The sequence below is a fragment of the Mchenga conophoros genome, linkage group LG18, assembly GCF_057382185.1.
Source record: "Mchenga conophoros isolate Kocher_MC1m ecotype Shallow Benthic linkage group LG18, M_conophoros_male_GT1.1, whole genome shotgun sequence".
NCBI classification, from domain to species: Eukaryota; Metazoa; Chordata; class Actinopteri; order Cichliformes; family Cichlidae; genus Mchenga; species Mchenga conophoros.
In genome coordinates, this window is record NC_140543.1 from 25,605,938 (window position 1) to 25,628,018 (window position 22,081).

The window sequence follows — 22,081 nt, forward strand, 5'->3', positions numbered from 1 at the left end:
TGGCTAGCAAGGTGGATTAACAGCCAAAAACTAGCTAATTGATGCTAACTGCAGTAGAAAAGTGCACACTCTTTCTCAAATACTGAAGATGTCACCAACAACACAGAAATATTCAAGATATTCAGTGACTCGGACAAGCTGAAGTAAAGGTTAACATACAACTAGAGGCTTCATTTGCCTATGTTGGCATACACCTGTTAGCTTCACAATCCATGACTTTAATGTTGAGTACAATTTAAACAGTCGAGTCTTCATCCTCATGGGCTAAATTACCAAAATAATTTTTGTAGCAGGCTATAAACATGTATATTGCTCCTGTAAAGCTGGGCATTTTAACATATCATGTGAGGACTGACTTACTTTTGAGCCGACCTCAAGTGGAAGTTGCACTTTTAGCCTTGGAGTTGGCTGCTTGGCAAGAAATAGTTTATTCAAGTTTGTACTTCACTTATAGATCGTTCAACAAACAAGCTGCTGGACATAGCTTTCTAGTCATTTTCCTGGCCTGCAGATGTCTACAAGGAGGCACAAAAACTCATAGTAGTAGAGTCTTCCTTCTGTATACCAGGGATGAGGTGGGTTATGCCCCTGGAAACACTCCCTGCAAATTAAGATAAGCTTAATGACACTTTTCATCACAGTATAAATAACTATCCTGTATGTCGGGTCAATTGGAGCTTGGCTCCCTCTGTCTCAGCTGTTGAAGGCTCTGTGTGGGCAAGAACGTCTGCTTGTCTCTGAAAATAGCACAGGGGGCAACATGAGAGTGGCCCAAGAAAAACACACGTTATGGAAGGGCTGACCTGCAGAGATTGCAACATCAACCATCCTGTTGGTGCCTCTCAGATGTGATCTCCCCCGGTGCCAGACTGGTGTTTCTGACCTGAGACAGACTGCATGTTCAGAGGAACAGACAGACTTGAAAACAAGGTAAGTTAATCTTTTGTTATTTACATGCCTGTATTATATGTCATGAGTCACTCGTGCTGTTCATTTATATCTATAATTATAAACAAAGGGGAGTGATCTGTGTTGGGGATTTGCATGCTTGTATTCTTAAGTTTGAACATGTGTCATGGAGAATTTTTTATTTTTTTTAATACATTGTGTGCTAGGTAAGTCTGTTAAATTTGAATAATCCCATCTAATTTTTCCCTATCATCTCCATCTCAGCTCTGCTGGAATAATGGGGGATCTGAGACAGACCATTGGGGTCATGTCACAGACGATATGTCCGAGCTCACGAGTTCCATCTGAGGAGGACCTAAAGGCTCCAAATGGTGTTAAAGAAGAGAAAATGCAGATGAAGAGGGAGATTTCTCTCCTGAATGGGATCTGCCTCATTGTGGGCAACATGATCGGCTCTGGGATTTTTGTTTCACCAAAGGGCGTACTCATGTACAGCGCTTCTTATGGACTGTCGCTGCTCATCTGGGCTCTTGGCGGGATCTTCTCAGTGTTTGGGGCTTTGTGCTACGCAGAGCTCGGCACCACCATCACCAAATCTGGAGCCAGCTACGCCTACATCCTGGAGTCTTTTGGTGGCTTCTTGGCTTTCATTCGTCTGTGGACGTCCATCCTCCTGATCGAGCCAGCCAGCCAGGCTGTGATTTCGCTGACATTCGCCAACTACCTGGTGGAGGCTTTCTACCCCACCTGCCAGCCGCCGTATGCTGCTGTCCGCCTCCTTGCTGCAGCCTGTCTCTGTAAGAAACACAGCTGTGTCTGAATGAGTGTGCCCACTGGGTTTTGTATTGAGCTGTAAATGTGGATTTTTAAATGAAACAAAATGTGCTGTTGCAGTTTGCTGCAGAAAAAGCTTAAATTTACTAACTACTCACATTTGACTCTAGCATGCTTTTGGTATACCTACGAGTTCATGGTCGACTCAATGACAGCAAGGACATTGTTCCTTAAGTCTTGTAGTTTGTTTAGATGCAACTTTGCAAAGTTAAGCTATGCTGCCATGTCCTTTTTAGAGAGAAGAGGCTTTCTCCTCCCAACCTTTCCAAACAAAGCTATAGTCATTCAGTCTTTCTTTCTAAGTGCACTCTTGTAAACTGTAACATTTAACATGTTTACTGAGGCCTGTAGGGTCTGAGATGTAGCTCTTGGGGGTTTTTGCAGTTTCTCTTAATGTTGCAGTGTGACCTTGGGGTGATTTTGTTGGAACATCCACTCCTGGGATGATTGCGACATGTGTTAACACACACCTGAAACTCTAAACCACCAAACCGCTAAAACTTCAGCTTGATTTCTGTGGAAGGAGTGAGAATGCACTTATTTTCTCAATGCCAAGTCTAAATTTGTATCAATTAAAGCCATTTCATTTCTTTTTAACCTCTACAAACAATTATTAAATTAATTAATAAAGCATCTACTTGGTAAACCTTGGTTAAACACATTCCTGCACTGGGTTTTAATTACATAATTATGGTGATACAATCCAATATTGCTACTTGTAATTTTACCCTGATATAGCCACAGCTTATATTAAGTTACTACTGATGAACACCTACCCTTATCCACTCCTGCCAGTTCGAAAACACAGCCCAGGGGCTCAGTGGTTAGTGCTCTTGCTTCACTGTTTTCTGTTTCAAGCTTGGGCCTGAATTTTCTGTGTGGAGGTCTAGTTTGTCACTGGAGCTGCCCACTGCTAATGCTTCGAATGACTCAAATTAATTTCCTTACAGTCCCTAAACATGTATATCTTGCAGAATACAGTGTGGCTTTTATTGTGAGGCAGTCAGGAGAAATGTAAAATGTTTTGTTTCGTTTCGAATAGTTGAGTAAAACCAGATTAAAAGAGCTTTAGTGCTGCCCACAGTCACATCTGATCTATTCATGCCAGTACCAAACCCGATAGCCCTTTGTTGTACTGGCATAAGCTAAAGTTAGGCTGCCAGTCCCATGTCACAGAGTTTTGCAGTGATTGGATTGCAGACTGTAGCAAGCAGAAGTGTTATTTACGTGAGAGAGCAGCGATGCTGTGAATCACCCATCGCTCTACCAAGAAGTGTGATTCTGTTTTGGTATCCTCGAGCCATTTGCAGCCCACGTGACAGAAAGAAAGGAGCAGTGTGAGAGAGTCAGGTTTCTGTTTGCTACAAACTGCTTTAGTTTCACAAACTGCTGGCTAAACTGCTGTGTCATGCAGGATTCCTTAATGTACATCGTAGAAAGCAGAAGCAGTGTTTCTGTGTTTGGTCATGTTTGTTCATTGCCTTCATCCTCTACTTTGTTCCAGGTATCCTCATCTTCATTAACTGTGCTTGTGTGAAGTGGGGGACTCTAGTGCAGGACATCTTCACTTATGCCAAACTGATGTCACTTTTCCTCATCATTATTATAGGAATCCTGAAGATATCCAGTGGTAAGTGAAAGTAAAAGTAAGAATTCGTGTGGGAAAGCTAAATAAAATGTTACACTCAAAGTAAAACTCGATCTTGTCTTTGTGTAGGAGAAACGAAGAGCTTTGAGAACCCGATGGAGGGCTCCACGGCAGACCCCGGCGCCATCGCTTTGGCCCTCTACTCAGCTCTCTTCTCCTACTCTGGCTGGGACACGCTCAACTATGTAACTGAGGAGATTTGTAACCCAGAGAGGTGACTGAGGCAGTGAAATGAAAAAGAAAATGCACTCAGACTCGTACGCTCGAGGCTCCATGGCAACTTCTGACTAGATTGTATTTCCTGCTTTTAGCTTAGTGATGAGAAATCCACTAAAAGTTAATTTTTGACAGTCCTGATCAATCAGAGTAGAAGGGTTAACATGCCTTTGAGCAGATTAGCTGAGATAGTACAGACAATAAAAATGAGCCACTGGACTCCTGCACTAAAACACAGCACTGACTATATTTTTAATGTCCACTCACAGCATTATACATCTGTGTAACGAGAACAAACAAAAAACATGACGGAGAATCATCTTAATGAAAGATTCGTGCAAAGCTGCTTATTTTGGAACACCATTAGGAAATCACAAATATACAGTGGCCCAATAAGAAAAACGCTGCAAAAGCACACAAAACAAAACGGAAATAGGAAAAAACACAAGGGAAGTGTTTTTGGAGAGACAATAACCCGACGGACCAGTTGCAGGAACCCAAAACATGCTACGTATAATACTGATGATGGATTTTTATGCTAATAGTTAGGCTAACACACTTACCTCTCATCTTTTCTTTCCTCACAAAACCGATAGATCCTCCACTACTTTTAAGTGTCTCCCAGCGCAATTCTTAGCATATTTTGGTTCCTGCAACTGGTCCGTGGAGTTATTGTGTCCCCAGAAACACTTCCCTTGTGCTTTTGGAAATCTGTTTTTTCCTATTTCCGTTGTCGTTTTTCCTATTTCTGTTTTCTTATTGCTGGTGTTTTCTTAAGTTGCAGTCCGTTTGGCCTCTCTGGGCCACCATACAAATAGCTATTTGTACGTAGATTATCAGATATCACCGACATTGAAGTCAAATAAATTCTCTCTAGATAACTTAAAGGAAAGCCCCCAAAACTCTGAAAGAGTGACTGTTTAATAGCCCTGATAAAATAAGTAAATTTCTCTACAGCCAGTGTTGTAGCTAAGGTAGAAAACCAATCCTATGAGTCATTTTCCGTGTTACAGCAACAACTCTTCTTACCAATAACAAACACATTTCTAAAAAGCTCTTTTGATTCTGTGAAATGTTAAAATTAGCAGGATGCAAACCTAATATAAAAGCTTAGGGTCAGAAGGTATTTGTTTGAAAATTTTGTGTTTTGCATTGAATGTTTCACACATTTTCTTTAAATCCACAATATTGTAATTATTGTGCTTTTCACTTTCCAAAAGGCAGGTCATTGTTTTGTTTGCTCTTAGAAGCAGCAGATATTTTAAGCAAAAAAGTATTTTAAAAAAACTACACTACACTACATCCACGCTCTTTGGTTCTGTCCACCAGTTCAGAAATTTTGGCGTGAGATATGGGAAGACTTATCAAAGTGTCTGAAATGTAACATTCCAGCCTCCCCTTTAGTATGCTTGCTGGGCGACTTGGATGAGGTCACTGCAGAAATAAACACAGCCCACGTTGTTTTTACTGCCCTATGCATTGCCAAGAAAATGGTCCTCATTAACTGGAAAAATAAAAATAATCTTAATTCTAACCAATATAGAAACCATCTAATAGATCACATTAGTCTTGATACAACATCTGCCATCACATTTGATCATTTGGGCTCCTTTGATCGGCTTCATCACCTAGTGGGGGTGGGGGGTCATGGTTTGGTCCTGCCTTCGCTATTGTGGTTGATATGGGGGTAGGGACGGCCTTAGGGCGTCTGGGGAGTCCCTAGGGACGTTTCCCTAGAGGGACTAACCTGGGGGATGTGGCCAGTGGAGATGGGGAGGGTCTGTGCTGGCGGACGTTGGTTACTGGCCTGGTAGCCTGGCTGCCCCTGGGAGGCTTGGGGGTCTGGTGGGTGCTCCGCCCCCCGGTCTGGGGTGCTGGCCGGGCCTTGGGGGCTTGGGTCCTGGCTGTTGTGTCGCCGGAGCAGTGGGCGGGTGGGTGCAGGGGGGCTCAGCCCCAGTGCAGGGGACCTCTGGTGTATCGGCCCTACTAGGGGGCTCTCTAACTGGTGGGGAGGTTGTTATATCTTTGCAGGTGGTCTCCTCACTACAGGACCTCACTCTGCAGGTGGGGGGAGAGATATAGGAGAGGTGGAGAATGAACTCAACCTGGGTGTCTATTGTCTTGTGTAGTTTGGGAGTTGATTGGATGATGGGGTGGGTGCAGTTTTCTCTGGGGTGGAGTCGGGTGGGCTGCCCCGGACTCTGTGGGGCTGGGCGGTGCTGCTGCTGCGGGCCCCGGTCCGGATGGGTCTGGGCCCCCTTGCCCTGGTGGGTTCCAGAGTGTGGGGGGTGCCTACTGGGGTCAGCGGGGGAGCTGGCCCCAGGGAGGGGCCGCTTGCCCCTCCCTTTCTTCCCTCCCCATCCTCAGCTGCCTCCCTATTCCCGCTCTACCACACCCACCCACACACGCAGGGCTTGGGGTGCAGGTATGTCACCAGGTTGCAGGGGAGGCACTCCCCCTCTGTCCCCTTCTGGCTGCCTGTGCCTCAATTTTATTCTGCAACCTAGACATCCACATTACTCACACTCTCACATAACACATACATATAGGGCCTTGGGGGTGGGCACGTTTTACAGCATCCAGAGGATGGTCGGTGTACTCCAACCCACCTCTGGCGCTGGTGCCCTACCCTCAATTTTAAATGCATTTAGACACTAAGGGTTTTCGGGAAGAGCCGTGCTGCTCTCTGAGAGGAAGCTAGTACCATGCTCTCCTGAGTTTTAAATGCAGTTTAGAACAGCACACAGCAACACTACATATGAGCGGGCGTAGGGAGGTTTGAGGTCTTCACTCACCCCGGTTCTGTTAGCCGTCAGGGCTGGGGGGCTGGGAGGAGGTGCTGGCCGTCAGACTGGGGTCTGGGATGCGGGGCCTCCCTGCTACTGCAGATAAGGAGGTGGTCCGCTTGCCTCCACCCCAGAGAGAAGGGTTACATCTCCTGGGTCTAGGTGCGGCTTGCCCCTCTGGGGGCGGGGGTACCTGGACCTGGGATATAGAGTATGTTTGGGGAGTGTGACTGTCTGTGCAGTGTCTATTTGTGTCTGTCTACACGTTGGGCGAGTGCCGAGTATTTGGTTGTGCATATGGGGTGGGAATGCACGTTTGTGTCCGCGTGCGCCTGTTCGTCTGTGTCTATATGTCAGGTTGGGTCTTAGACTCCACCTCTCTGGGAACATCTCAGGCCCTCTAAAGTACGGAGGCCTATCTCCCCTCACCACACTCCCTGCCGGTGGCTGATGCCCTCAGACGTTGCTGTGTTGGTGGTCCTTGTCATCTGGGGCTGGGCGCTCATGTATGTACCGGCTCACTCCTGGTGGCCGATTGGCGGGGCCGGGCGCCTGTGGCCCAGCTGGGCTCCTTCCGGGGGACGGAATGCCCTCAGGCCTCTGGGCCTGAAGCTCGGTCCTCTCTGGCACAGCTGGCTGCCGGCAGAGCCCGCGGGCACGCCACTGCAACCCCCTCTGGCCTCTGCTCTGTAGCTGCGGGGTGACCTCTCCTTTGGGGCTCTACTCAGCTCTTCCCAGGAGGGTGGCACGGTCCCCCCCCCCTTTGGTGGTCCTCCTCGGGTCCTCGTACTCTGGGGCCTCTGGATGTCTGGGGCCTGGATCTCCTCCATACCTGCTTCATACCCTGGAGGACGGGGCTGTGGCTCCCCACACTCCCTAGCAGATCGTTACATGGAGAAACCTTTGGAATACAAGCGTGCTGATCCACACAGGTGTGCACACAGGTGTGCACACGGGTGTACACACGGGTGTTCACGCGGACTACACCTTTCTTGGCTGCTGCCTCAAAGCACATTGTGCGCTGTCTATCTTGCGTGCTGCACAATATCATTTATTATTTAGTATCTACTGATATCTACTGCTAGCTAGTTTATTGTGATGGTGCTGTTTTTTTTTTTATTATGTTGCTCTTTGTTGTTTGCTTTCTCTTCTGTTTTTTTTTTCTCCATACAGGTGACCCAGGTGTTTTGTTTGTTTGTTTGTTTTTCTTTCTTTTTTTTTCTTTCTTCTCCCCCTTCTCACCGTCTCTTCTCCCCTTTGGTTTTCTTTCTCTCCCTCTCTTTCTTTCATTCTTTCTCCCTGTCCTATCCCCCAGTCATGTCTGTCCCGTTTGTAGCAACTGCAAATAAAATAAATTCATAATTATAATAAAGGTCAATCAAATGGACCAATATGGCAAGGCCATGATGATCCACTTGGTAAAATAAATCCGCTTGGCATCTTTCTTGGCCTTAAGACAACAATTCTGATGGCTAAAGATCCAAACGGGACACAAAAAAAACAAAACAAAAAAAAACAAAAAAGAAAACTACACTACAGAGGCATTACACACTACCTGCCCATCACCAGACTGTGTGCAGACCCATTTGGACACCAGCTGGGAACGACAGCGAAGCATGCAGTAGCTACAGAGTCCTTCAAAAACTGGTGGAGACCAAAACAAGAGCTAAAAGACAGCGAATAGTGGACATTTATAAGACAGAAAAATGCTTGACTCCCAAAGAAGAGCTACTAAAGCAACCTAAATGGTGATAATACGCCTAATTTCATTATCACAGGTTTAACTGCAGATGATTTCAGTTACTTTCACGAGTCTTATTGTAGCACAGCGTCCCATAACTGTCTTTTAATCACTATCCGAACACTTTTAAATTGTGTATTGTTGGCATGAAACCAGCTGCTATTCTTTGTCCCAGCTCTGTGTAAAACATATTCCTGAACAAAAGGAAATGAAGTGTAGGAGCTGAAGTCAGATTCTTCTGTAATCGCCGTGTGTGATTATGCTTTTGTTGCAGAAATCTGCCCCTGGCCATCGCCATTTCCATGCCCATAGTGACCATCATCTACCTACTGACCAACGTGGCGTACTATGTGGTTCTAGACATGTCCTCTCTGCTTGCCAGTGACGCTGTCGCTGTGGTGAGACACCTGAGAGTTTCGTTCCTGCTAAATATAGGTCTGTTCAGCTTAGACCAGGACATTTTGTTCTCTGAGATGAAAACAGCAGAGGTGGGACCAAGTCATTGTTTTGCAAGTCTCAAGTAAGTCTCAAGTCTTTATCCTCAAGTCTCAAGTCAAGTCTCAAGTAATGTCAGGCAAGTCAGAGTCGAGTCTCAAGTCACTGGTGTAAAAGTCCGAGTCAAGTCACAAGTCTGAAACTTTGAATTTCAAGTCCTTTCGAGTCTTTAAAAAAAAACGAAAAAATAATGTTGCAGTTATGCTAAATGTAAATATTAGACCATGTAATTTTAAAATCTGTGTTTTTCTCAACACATGACAAAATAGTGAACTTAGAAAATATACACAAATTGTGAAATTGCACCTCTTTAAAATGCAGCTCAATTAAACCTAGCTCCAAGAATAATTTTCACCGACAGTTCTGAGATAAGCTGCATGTTATTCTTGGATGCGGTTGTAGGACTGGCTTTAAAATCGCATGACAAAAATATCATACACATTAAAAAAAACTGTATCACCAACGTAGCCTGGACAACATTTGCTAGTTAGATGAAGTCAGCTATCTCATCCTAGCATATTTATATGCATATTTATAATCATACGGTTCTTGGAGTGAGTGCATACACTCATGAAGTTTAGTAACTTCAGGTCACTGCAACAAGCCCAGGTACAGTTTACCGACGGATGGGTGCAGGACCTTGAAATGCACCGTGTAGAACGAAAGACCATCGTAGGTATCATAAGTTTACCAGTCTCACAAATTGTCGTCATAAATACACATTCCTTAACCGTTTATTAATAGGACCTTTGAGCTCAACGGTAATTAATTAGCAGTGGAAATAATTTCTGGTAGCGTCACAGAAATGTAGCAGTGACAACAATATTGTATGCTGTAATCGTACTGGGCAATTAGTGATACAAAAACCCTGTTTTATCCTGTGAATAAAAGTATATGTTTTTGTCAATGTACCATAATAACAGAAGCGAAACGCAATATTGTGTCAGGACAATTCACTATTTATGCACAATAAATAAAGGAGCATAGCGCGACAATTTCTGTTCAGCGCCAGACTTGCTTGTAACCTATATCACTAATTATGTTATGAAAATGACGTATTAACTACTAAAAAACACTGACCTTCGTGTAAATGCTTGGAGCAGACTAACCTGTGAGCTGGAGTGTTCTGGGACGTTATATTTGATCTTTGAATGGCTGCGATCCAGGACACCCGTCGCGTCTTTGTTACTTCGGAAACATGGCTCGAACAATTTCTCTTCAACGACATAATCCGATAACAACCGATCTCTTTACCCGTCGGCTTCCCGTGGCTGTCATGCGACCGGCTATTGCAGTTAATAATACAACAGCTTCTTGACATTTTTGTGTTTCTTTTTATCGCTGTATAACTGATTTTAATTGAAAGCCTGCGTGAGCTAGTACCGCTTGCCACGAGTTCCCAGAATCCTTTGCGGTTCTACCCGTGAATGACGTCACATTTTCAATCTCTATATAATATGCATGTTAAATTTTATATTTGGGGTAAAATATCAAGTCTTTTCAAGTAAACCGGTTCAAGTCCAATTCAAGTCCCAAGTCATTGGTGTAAAAGTCCAAGTCAAGTCACAAGTCTTAGAACATTTTTTCAAGTCAAGTCTAAAGTCATAAAATTAATGACTCGAGTCTGACTCGAGTCCAAGTCATGTGACTCGAGTCCACACCTCTGGAAAACAGGACTTGAGAAAATAAAGTAATGTAACATCTACGTCAGCTGCAGAAAATATAAGGGTTTAAGGCCGCGACAGACCCTTAGGAAAACTGCTCAGATCTCTTCATCGTCAATATGTAGTGTGAATTAACCAATGCAAATGTGACCCCACAGACATTTGGAAATGCGGTCCTGGGGCCGTTCAGCTGGATCATCCCTGTTTCTGTAGCCATGTCCTGCTATGGAGGACTCAATGCTTCCGTCATTGCTGCTTCACGGTAATGAGAAAATACAGAGTGTGTCCCAACTTACGCTGTGATGGCACTTGTGATGGAAGTATGACTGATGAAGTATGTTCCCACTAACCTTCCACCTCGCTGATCACACAGGCTGTTTTTTGTTGGAGCCAGAGAGGGTCACCTCCCCAACAGTCTGAGTCTGATTCACCTGAAGCGCTACACGCCCATACCTGCTCTGCTATTCAACGTTAGAAACAAAACTGCCTTGTAAAACACAAATGAACGTGTTTCATCATACCACGATCCCATGGGGATTCTTTACTTGTCCTTGTGCTGTGTGGCTACAGGGCTTAATGGGCCTGATTTTCCTGTGTGTGAGGGACGTGTTTCAGCTCATCAACTACTTCAGCTTCAGCTACTGGCTCTATGTGGGTCTCTCTGTGGCTGGCCTCATCTACCTACGCATCACCCAGCCGGAAAGATACAGACCTGTCAAGGTGACGCTTCTTTTTTTTTTAAGTTCGACCTTTTTTGAAGAAAAGGTCAGAGATCCAAATAACATGATATTTAGGATCCACATACATCATTCCCTATATGCCTCTATGCTGTCAACACCAACAATGCCAGCAGGAAACCTAGCTTTAAATAGCTATATAGCATTAATATCATATCATTCTGACATTCAGAACAATCTACTATCCTTGATAGAGAGGTCAGAGGTCAAATATGGCATGATATTTTATCATATACAGGACTTTCTAAATGTTACCAACACACACCACAGCTGTAAGAGGTTATAAGAGGCAGTCAGCAAAGCGTTGGCTTTGGTGTGATATCTAGCGCCCAGTAGGTTTACATACAAACATTTGAAAACAGGAAAGCTGGCATGAACGGTGCCAAAGAGAGGAACCGAAACTGATAAGGGTGCGTGGCAGTCTGGGATGTCAACTTAAAACAGGAAGTCACGAGCACATTAAGAAAGGTCATATGTATTTTGTTTGACGTGACATCATTTCTGTATGCTAGCTTGCCAACTTCTTTGACCTTCACAATTAACGTCACCGAGTTTATTTACACTAGATTAACAATTCATGGTTTAAAGATTATACCCATTCAGCTGTAGCGCTGCTGAAACACTAGCATGAATGAGGAGAAAATGCGTGACTTGCCCCTCGTTATCTACAACACAAAAGCAACAAATACACATTTAAGAGAGAATTAAGCTGTCGAGTGGTTGTAAGAAAATATAAAAACATTTTCAGATTCTGCTAAAGTGCTGTCCCCAAATCTGACCTCTCCCATCACAACAAACTGTTTTCACTTCCTGCTACTGCCATCTGTTCCTTGTTTATACATCAGCTTCCATATGATGAAATAAAATCAGGAATTGTGTAAAGAAAGAAAGAAATATAAATAGTTACCATAGTTGCATGCACTCAGAATTAAAGTGTGGTGTTGTTTTGTGCACACTGAGTGATTATGAACGTAAAAAGGTGGTGAACACTGTGTTTTGAACCATTGCTCTTCATGTCAACATACACATTTAAACACTCAGAGATTCTCAGAAAGACTAACCAGATGTGCATGTCTCTCTTCACAGCTCACCTTGTTCTTCCCCTTCATCTACTGTTTTTGTAGCCTGTTCTTAGTCATCGTCCCTCTGTACGGTGACACCATCAACTCCCTCATAGGAATTGGTATTGCACTGTCTGGTGTGCCAGTTTATTACGTGGCCATTTACCTGCCTGATGAGAGAAGGCCTAAATTCATCCGCAAGCTAAACAGTAAGACTTAAAATCTATATTTTATACTGTTTTCAGTTTTTCTCTAGGCCTCGTTGTTGGTTGAATATATAGTCATGTGAAAAACTAAGTACATCTTTACTGCTTCCATAGGAATGCAACAATTGCAGTGAGAAAGAATGTGAGAGATGGCATGATGTTCTAACCTGGCAGCTCAGCTTAGGTTTGCAAAGTTGGATCAACGTTTTCTGGACAAACGTAGAGATGTAAATCAAACACAGCATATCAGTGCAAACACCTCATACCAACTGTAGTGGAGGGTGATGGTTTTAGCTTATTTTGCAGCTGTGCATAAATGAATGGCTGCAAACCTCAATGAACTGAAGCAGCGTTTTAAAGAGTTGGCCAAAATATCGCCACAATGATGTGACAGACTCATAAAGTAATACAGAAAGTGATCGCTTCAAGTTATTGCCGTTAAAGGTGGTTTCACAAGCTACAAAAAGATTTTCACAGGACTGCATAGCATTCTGTTCTTTTCCTTTTTCAAAGAAGTGAAAATGCCCTGATTTAAGTCATTCTACTTAGAATTACGTGCTACATGTCCTCCTTTCGCCCTTTACCCAGATTGCCAAATACCGCCGTCTTTAACATCAAATTCAGCATTAGTCATCCTGAATCATGAATCAGCTGTAACTGACCTCTTCTGTTCCTCTCTTTCTTCCCATCCCTCCCACATCCTCCGCCGTGTCCTCGTCTAGCCTTCGCCACCAGATACACCCAGATGTTGCTGTATTGCTGCATGACTGAATCTGACACAGAGGAAGAAATTCATGGAGGCATTAAAACACAATGAAGCTACAAACAGACTCCCAAAGCCTTGTTCACGGAAAACAAGGCTTTGCATGTACTCTCAGCGTTTGTGAGGATTTCTCAAATGAAAGACAAATAATTTGAGAAACTGGTGACGTGATTTCTTCAGTGCTACACTTTTCCACTGAGAGCAAAGAATATCTTCTATGAGGATATACGTTTAAAAATGTTGCCAAAACTAGATTTTTATTTTTGAGAGTTTTGTGAAGATGTAAGCTGATCACCTTTTGTCTGATTAACACGTTACGTAATGAAAATCCTACTGTCGTGGTCATGTGATCACAGTCTTCAGTTTTCAGAAGCATATTTAAACTTAATATTCATCTCTGGATTTTTTTTTACAGTTTGATTATATTCATATGTGGATGACTGTGCAAGTGTAAAACACTATTAACAATGTCGCTTTCAGCTAATGCAACTGATTCCTGAGCCGCTTCTCTGCAAAGCTGTTTCACTTCAGGTATTTTCAAAATGTTTGCATCTTCTTCTTTTTTTTTTGAGAGAGAGATAGCCAAGCTTTTTTTTCCACCAACCAAACATTTACTGCAGGCTGGTGGGAAAGTCCCTCACATGTTCGCTCACTGTCCTTCGGCAGTTTGCAGCTTTGTGTGTCTTCTGTCAGCAGCTCTGAAACCTGCACGAGTGCAGAACAAAACAATCAACGTTTAGATTTTATTTAAATGGCAAACCGTCTAATAATTTTACTATTTGAAAAACTCATCTGAACCAAAGAGCTTCACCTCCGTATTTTTATTCTTGCACTTTTACTCTTGCTGAAATATCTCAAACAAATACGTTTCTCTCCCTTTTAGGACAATCTGTGTTTAAGATTTGTTGTGATTGGCTGCTCCTCACAAACAGAAGGTTCGAGTGCTTACAGTCAGAGCTGCGTACCTGGGGTGGCCAAATTACTGTATCAATTCACTCTGACAGGAAACAGAGCCAAGGGTAGAAAAATGAGCAGTCTGAAGCAGCAGATTCTTATTCTATTTCTTTTTTTAAATGAATGTATGTATGTATAATGTGTGAATATTCTGTCAAATCTGTATCCATCTGTATTCAGAATACCAGTCTTTAAAAGCTTGTGATCATGCTCTCCAGAATGTATTCTAACCTGGAAGTTATAAATGATGTAAAGTGAAATGAACTTGAAAAAAAGAAAAGATTAAACTAATTCCAATCTGCATGCCGCCCATTCTTTCATCAGCTTGCTAGAGTATGTGCCGTCAACATGCACAGCATGAAGAGGTGAAAGCGGCTTTCAGTATGACTTGGTTAGTATTCTGATTCGTTTGACTTAGTAGAGAAATCAAAATGATTTCGATACCACTGAGAAACCATGTGTGCTCACTGCAGTGACCTCGACGTCGCACAGTAAAGCAAACGTTACTCTATCCAGTCTTGTTTTGGGCCCATGAGCTCCAGACTGAACATCAGATTGTTTTCAATTAGATTTTAAATTAGACCCAAGTTAGACCTCCTGACTTTATTAGGAAAATATTTGCTGACGTCACAGAGAAAGCAAGCCCAGACCTTTCTACACAACTTTTTTTCCAATTACAGGAGTCTCCCCCTGCTGGCTGTTGCAAAGAATACAAGCTTAAGAAATGGTCAAGGTCAAGGTTCTTTATTTGTCACATGCATAGTTATACAAGTATAACACACAGTGAAATGTAGCCTGACACGCTCCTCGACATGTGCAAAAAAAATTGGGGGGGTGTAGAGGAAAAAAAAAAAATATAAATATATATATATATATATATATATATATATATATATATATATATATATATATATATATATAAAAACCCTCACCACCTGAGTTCTGCCAGTGAGGAAGTCCAACACCCATGCACACAGACGGCTGTTAAGTCCCAGATCCCTCAGCTTTGTGAACAGTCTGCAGGGCACTATTGTGTTAAACGCTGAACTGTAATCAACAAACAGCATTCGCACATAGGGTAACTAACCCTGTTTCTTGTCCACATGGCTGAAAAGCTCAATCAATCTTTTGCACATTGTCTATGCTATGCACAAGACAAGTAATAGTCTCAGTATAAAACAGGAAACAAACAAAAACCAAAACTCTGAACAAGGCAAAGTAATAAATATCATGGATTTACAGTTTATTAACCAGTTAAAAGATTCATGTAGTTACATCCTACTGAATGTATGTGTTATAAACGCTCTATTATTATATCTTTTGTGGACATTTTCTGTTTATGGAGAAGGACACACTGTTCAAAGCAAACATTTCTCAGAGGCAACATATGGAGCCTGCAGGATCCGTTCGTCTCTTACAGCAGGGCGCACTTGGCGGCATCAAACCCAGGGCAGATCCACTTGTTGCTGAACTTTTTGTATCCCTCGGCGTCGCTCAGTGTACTTCCTGAGCAGAGAGAAGCAAACATTGCTGATGTGATTTCATAATTCACAGTAACATCGAGCAATTATTCCACTTACCGTCCATCAGGTTCTGCATGCTGCAGTAGTTTGTGCCGTTATCAGCTGGATCTGTGGAGAACTGAGACACCGCCTCTCCCTGCTCGTCAGAAACATGTTGGCTTGTCAAACAAGAAATTCTGGGAGTAAATCTGATGAAATGTTCAGCGTTCTGATTTTATCTCCGATCAAGCATTCCACCAGACTTGTAGTCTGTAATTTATACACAGTTTATACACACTTACGGTCACTTTGCAAATTGTGGACTGCTCTACAAGGAACTGAAGGTCGTTCACTTTCTTTGTTCTGGGAGATGTGTGCGTGGCTATGATCAGGTTGGGAGCTGATGACACAAGCTGTCAAGACATTTCAAGCTGATTGAAGTCTGACAGTAACATTTTATGTAACACAAAGTGCCAGAAGGAGTCTGATGAGTTTGCAGGCTTGGCAAAATGACAGCTGAGAGCTCAACCTAGGTTTGCCACTTATCTGTACTTTAACCCTTTATTGACCATGGGCCCACCGGCGGGCCCATTTTACAGGTAAATTTGACGGGCCGGTCAATAAAGGGTTAATTTTAATAACTGTACAGTACTGTTTTGGTAACTATTGTCTATGATGTAAATATGTAAAAATGTTTGTGTGCTTCTGTTCTATGTCTTGTATCCTGCTCTGTTTGTACATGTGTCTTTTTGCTCCTTTTACAACCAAATTTCCTCTTGTGGGACAATTAAAGGATTATTCTATTCTAAAATGTTAAGGCACCTAAACATACCTACAGGAACTGCTTGACCTGGGGAAAGTCCTGCTATGCTGATGTTAATGCCAGAGAAGAAACTGCAGTTATTGAGACAGCAGTGTTTTGGTGACATTTTGATGCGATTCATTCAGATTCGGTGCGCCTGCTTGTTAGCTTTACATGGTCTGACACTTTCAAGACTGAGTTCCTGTGGTTTTCTAAATACTTCTACTATGCAATAATACCACTTACCGCTGTGCTACTTTCAGTTTCTCCCTTGCAACAACTTTACAGCAGGCAGCAGGTAGTTCTGCATGTTTGATCTGGCAGAGTTTGTGGGTCTGTGGGTCTTTGCTTTTAGCAGTAACTCATTCATTTAAATAGATACATCAAGAAAGAGATCACTTTACCCAAATCCCATAAACAGCATTTATAACATACATAGCAAATGTTATTAATGGTTAGCAAATGCTTCATCTTCACTGAGGGTGAAGTTTGAGGTTTTTTAGTGTAAAAAATTTATCCCACGCTTTAAAGAATAGGAAGTGATGTGTCTGACCTCATAGGAGCACTGCTCTCCTGCATACAGACAGCTTCTGCTGATCTGCCAGGCTTTGATCTGGCTCACAAGCCTTTCAGAGACATTGCTGCAGGAGATGCCAAAGAGCCTGAAGAGCAGAGCAGTGAAATTATTCAATCAAAATGTGTTGACAGAAGCACAAGAAATATCAGTTCACTTAAAGAGAGATGTTACTTTAAGAAGAAAAAAAATGGAAACTGTTCTCTGCACAGACATGACTAATGTGAGTGCACAAACACGACCAAAGAAGACTGAATTGAACTTCACTGCAACAAAACTTCTGCATCTGATATTAATAACTCCATGAATTCATTTTAGGAAAAGGTGCACTGTAAAGTGTATAATTCAACATCTCAGTTCCACACACAAATCCTCAAAGACGATACACGTTACCATTTGATTTTGCAGTGTGCAGTGCGTTCAGCCGGAGAGATGCTGAGTGTTGCCCCCACAATCAGAGATGAAGATAAAAAGAGGAATCTCAGGTCCATACTAAAGGCGGGTATGCTGAAGGTCGGTTTGTAGTGTGCAAACGTCTCCTAAGTGTCTGCTCAAACTGTCCCTGGGGTTTAAAAGAGCACCCGGCTCATGTGGAAGACTGGAGGAGGTCAGTGTAAGGTTGATTAACATGGCCTGTGCCGTGGGAGATGGGACAGTTATATATGCAATTAGACGCAGCTGGTTATTTCTGTGTCTTTCATTCTGGATATTCAATACACTGAATATTTTTTAAACTGATTTCCTGCTTTCTGCAGTCGAGCATTTCCATGGAAGATGTGTTCAAAGGCGTGAAACTGGATTAAAACACAGCATGTAACCGTGTAAGAAACCATTCTCAGCTACACACATTCCTTTAGTCTCCTTTCTACCTCCCAGGATCAAACTTTGGGTGTTTTGTGAATGTTTCTTTTTCTTTTAAGCAAGCAACGAAGACGAAAACGACTGTTCTTCGAGAAACCTGGAGAAATTACAGGAAAGCTGCCCAAGAGAGTTGAGAGTGTGTTGAAGAATAAAGGCACACACCATTTTTACCCATTCCTAGCACAATACAACTTTTTCCCCAGTGCTGTGTTAATCAATTATATTCCTTGTTAAATGTTAAATGATCAGTCAGGTTCTAACTGTAAATCATAGGATCACTTGGACACAACTGAAGTTGAGAACAGCTGCACAGGACTCTCCCAGGTCTAAAATCGGTTATGTTGGGTTTTTTTTAGTGCAAGACAGAGCTGACTGCGGTCAAACAGCATTTGTTATGGAGCACTGCGTGCTCAAAAAAGAAACATTTTAATCTCTTTGGCATAACTAGAAATCTATGAGACATGGTTTAGTTTTGGTTGATGAAAAATAATGAGGCGAACGAAATCATTTGCTGTGGGTAAAAAATGGTGAAAAGGTGTGTCAAAGTGGGACAAGGCATGAATGTGTGTTGCCACCTAGTGGCTGAAAGTGGAAGTTTCCATTTGAAAACCTTCAGATTCACTCCGTGATTCCACTGAAATGTCCTTCCAAGACAAAACTGTGACAGTTTCCCTTTTGTCAGACTCCACCCTCAGTCTCAGCTCAGATGGTTCTGATAAACAACAAGTTTTGGTGTTACTGTTCAACTTTAGTGCTACGATGAATTCATTATGAAGTGAGTAAAAGTGGCTGTCCAAAGTACAAAACAAAACCTTTAATATTGATGGCCATGTTCATTCCTTAATGACTCATCTTCTGATGGCTGTTTCCAGCAGGATAATGTGCAATGTGACAAAGATCAAATCATCTCAAACGGTTTATTTTTAATATGACAATGAGTTCACTGTATCCAGATAGCCTCCACACTCATCAGACCTTAATCCAATAGAGCGCCCTTTGGGATTTGTTAGAACAGAATTTTCACATTATGGATGTGAAAAATCAGTTCAGTATGGAGCAAAATGTTTGAGGATTGTTTCCAGCATCTTGATGAATAAATGTCATAAAGAATTAAGAAAGGTCTGGAGGTAGTTGTACCTAATTAAGTGGCCATATATCCAAACACAAGACAATGTCATAAACATTTTGCACAAAAATAATCTAGGTTGTCTGGACATGAAATGTATCAAAAACATTAATTTACTTTTATAAATAAAAATGATAAATTAGCATCTAAAATAAGAAGAAGAAGAAGAAGAAGAAGAAGAATGGAAGTACGCCCATTTTCAAAACAAGTGCTCTCTCCACCTTCTTTGAACTGTGTTGCTGGCATGAACTTTAGATTTTCCAAAAGACAAACAACATCACAACTCATCATACAACTTGTTTTAATTTATTATTACATTTAAATGATTTGCATATAATTACATTATGTTGTTCCAGTTTTATACAACAATTGTTTCCATATGTTTTGTAGAAACAGAGGTCTCTACTACAAAGCAACTTCAGCATAACAACAGTATCGTTGGATTTACTTACCCTACACTGAGCATCAGGATAAAGTGTCACATAAAGCTAGTTATCACAGTTAATAATAATAATAATAAAAATAATAATAATGGATTGGATTTATATAGCGCTTTTCAAGGCACCCAAAGCGCTTTACAATGCCACTATTCATTCACTCTCGCATTCACACACTGGTGGAGGCAAGCTACGGTTGTAGCCACAGCTGCCCTGGGGCAGACTGACACAAATTTAACCATTTTAACAGATGACTGCAGCAGCACATCATTCAGCGTGATGGTAGATAACAGCTGAAGCTGATTTCATTTGGGTGAAAATTGGGTCAAGATCAAAGTCAAAGGTCACACCAAATGTAAAAACACAGTAGATACGTTATATTACCCTCAGTTTTTATGGATTGACTTCAAACTTCACAGAAATATACTTTGCCTTAGAGGACATGCGTACCTGTTACCACCCAACATTAAAGTTGCCTTAAAAAAGAAACCATATTGAGTATAATATAGTATACGAACTGGCATGGAGAGAACCGTTTATTCTCTCCACTTCAGTTTTTATTCTCAAAGGTAAGACATCAGCATGTTGTTATAAAAGCAGGTTGGTGTCAGCATGTCGTAATTAAAAACATCCAAATTTTAGTACATCCCCTGCTTCTGGGGCTGCACATTAAACTGGATCTATGTAAACATTAAAGCTTACTGTCCCACAGCCCATTAAAAGAGAGCTGGAAAAAGCTTCATGTATACTTCATGTACATTTCCATCGGTGTAAAGGAGACTTTACAGCGGGATTAGAATGAGGTATTCATATTTTCTGCATCATTAAATGAATACATGCATATTTCTGTGACATTGTGACGCACAGCTTGTGCTTCATTCAGTGGTTTTAGAAAATCACAGCTTAACAGCTTGCAAATATGAACCATTTACTCCCGGCAGAGAATCTGTGTTGTGCTCAAAGCATGTTGTAAAAAGAAGAATCAGCGCTTCCAGAAAATTTTAAACCAAAACTCTGAACATCCTCTCCCATCAGCTTTACTTTTTAATCTCTCAGCTGCTTTTGTTTGTGCTTTTAAGGGTTTGAGTGTAGAGATGAAATTGTAATTAAGTTATACTGCAATATACTGTAATCCAGTAAGATGTAAACCATAACTGTAGTATAGAAAACTCAGGGTTATCTGGTTACGACGAAATCCTGTTTCCTCTGTTTTGGATACTTAGTAACTCAGTTTGATCACAAAGCTACAGATTTCAATTTCAAGCACTTTGATTCATCTTTAAAACAGCTGAATCGCCCCATCTTCAGGTTTTTGGACATTTGTCACACACAAGAGCTTATAGCTACTTTCATTCTTTACAAGCAATTCATTGCACAGAGGGAGTGGCCTGTTTCTGACATACAACAGGTTTAAAAGAATTGGATTGTTTGGTCATTTTTGTTTCGATATTCAATGTTTATCTTTCATGTTGAAGACGTTGCCTTATTCAAGTATTAGAAACACATCAGTTCAATTCCTCTGTTAAAGACTAATATAAAACCATCACCTGAAAATGACTATAAATATCTGCTGAAGTGAACTTTACATATCCCACTCAGATAACCGAGTCGAGCTATGATCAACACAAATCAAACGAGTAAAGACAAGCTTGTGAGGTGTCAGACTTTGGTGATGTTTCTAATTTTCAGACTTATACTGGAATCTGGTAGCTCCTGTCTGATGCGCTGGCCAAGCTGAAAGACATCATTTTTAAACCCATTATTTTGAGTCGCTCATTGACACACATACAGAACTGGCTGTTACAGTTTCTATCGACATTAAGCTTATTTTGTAAAAAGACAGGTACCTCGTTCAAGATCGGCTGAGCTGTCGTCTCATTTAGATCAAATGGGCCAGCGTACTGGACATAAGCCTGAAGGATTGCCACGTCTGAAAGATCAACAGAGAAAAATTAATCAAAATCAGACCTTTGATTTCAGGCCTCAGTGCAAATTATACACTACAATTTAAAAGGCACTTACATTCTGGCGTATAAACTGCAGACATTGCTCCTTCAAAAGCAGTGGGAAATGCTGCTGAAATGAGCACAGTTAAGGTCACATTTCATATCTAGACAATTTTAACTTATAACCATTGTTATTTAAAAGATCGATTTTGCATTTCCTTATGATCACTAAAGAGTAACTCACTGGTCTGTGCAGGCGTTCCTATTACAGTTACTAAAACATGAGCAAAGTTAAGGTCACATTTCATATCTTGACAGTTTTAGTTTATTAACATTGTTATTTAAAAGATCACCATTACATTTCCTTATGATCATTAAAGAATGTACTCACTGTTCTGTGCTACAGATGTGGCCAAACATCCAGCAAACAGGATCAGCAGCAGCATGTTGAAGCTTTATTCCAAAGAAAAGAGCGAAATCTGTTAAGGTGCAGTATTGTTCCTGTAGTCTGTCTGTCTGCTTTTAGTCTGTACGAGAGACTAATAGTGTTACAGAGAGGGAGTGGCCTGGTTGCAAAACTTCCTTGAAGAATTGGATGAGCAGGAACAATGGGGTCAGAACAAACCATGTCATGAAACATGAGGAAGTAGCACAGTTTTCAGACAGTGAGGCACTCCTACTCTTTAAAACATTCTCAGAAAAAAAAAATCAGCTACCAAAAAGTCGAACAGATTGTAACACACAAAGAAAGCACAGAAAACATTTCAGCTGCTGCTAAAGCTGGGTAAGAGAAATAGCTGAATACCTTTCACACTGTGT

General features: G+C 41.7%; 2 protein-coding genes and 1 long non-coding RNA gene across 5 annotated transcripts; 1 reads left to right on the forward strand and 2 right to left on the reverse strand.

Annotated features, from left to right (window-relative positions):
* The first annotated feature begins 780 nt into the window (after positions 1-780).
* LOC146553921 (Y+L amino acid transporter 2) lies at positions 781-14,306 on the forward strand. Of its 2 annotated transcripts, XM_085253967.1 has the most exons (10): positions 781-930; positions 1,174-1,706; positions 3,248-3,373; positions 3,461-3,605; positions 8,409-8,532; positions 10,452-10,555; positions 10,667-10,763; positions 10,864-11,013; positions 12,117-12,300; positions 13,020-14,306. In XM_085253967.1, exons 2-10 carry the CDS (start codon positions 1,187-1,189, stop codon positions 13,112-13,114), a joined length of 1,545 nt encoding a protein of 514 aa, XP_085110093.1. In that variant the 5' UTR covers positions 781-930; positions 1,174-1,186; the 3' UTR covers positions 13,115-14,306. The 2 variants fall into 2 exon arrangements, with proteins under 2 accessions (XP_085110093.1, XP_085110094.1); XM_085253968.1 differs by lacking the exon at positions 781-930 and having other exon boundaries at positions 941-1,706.
* Positions 14,307-14,989: 683 nt separating this feature from the next.
* Positions 14,990-17,411, reverse strand: LOC146553922 (uncharacterized). The gene is made up of 5 exons (XM_085255834.1): positions 17,286-17,411; positions 16,872-16,980; positions 15,819-15,929; positions 15,595-15,673; positions 14,990-15,520 (listed from the first exon to the last, which is right to left on the reverse strand). The coding sequence occupies exons 1-5, from the start codon at positions 17,381-17,383 to the stop codon at positions 15,429-15,431; spliced, it is 489 nt and encodes a 162-aa protein (XP_085111960.1). The 5' UTR covers positions 17,384-17,411; the 3' UTR covers positions 14,990-15,428.
* A 1,763-nt stretch (positions 17,412-19,174) lies between these two features.
* LOC146553923 (uncharacterized) lies at positions 19,175-22,025 on the reverse strand. Of its 2 annotated transcripts, none has more exons than XR_014889557.1 (5): positions 21,654-22,025; positions 21,507-21,536; positions 21,339-21,389; positions 21,164-21,246; positions 19,175-21,050 (listed from the first exon to the last, which is right to left on the reverse strand). It is a non-coding gene; the product is annotated as an uncharacterized LOC146553923 (long non-coding RNA). The 2 variants fall into 2 exon arrangements; XR_014889556.1 differs by having other exon boundaries at positions 21,339-21,392.
* Positions 22,026-22,081: the final 56 nt, after the last annotated feature.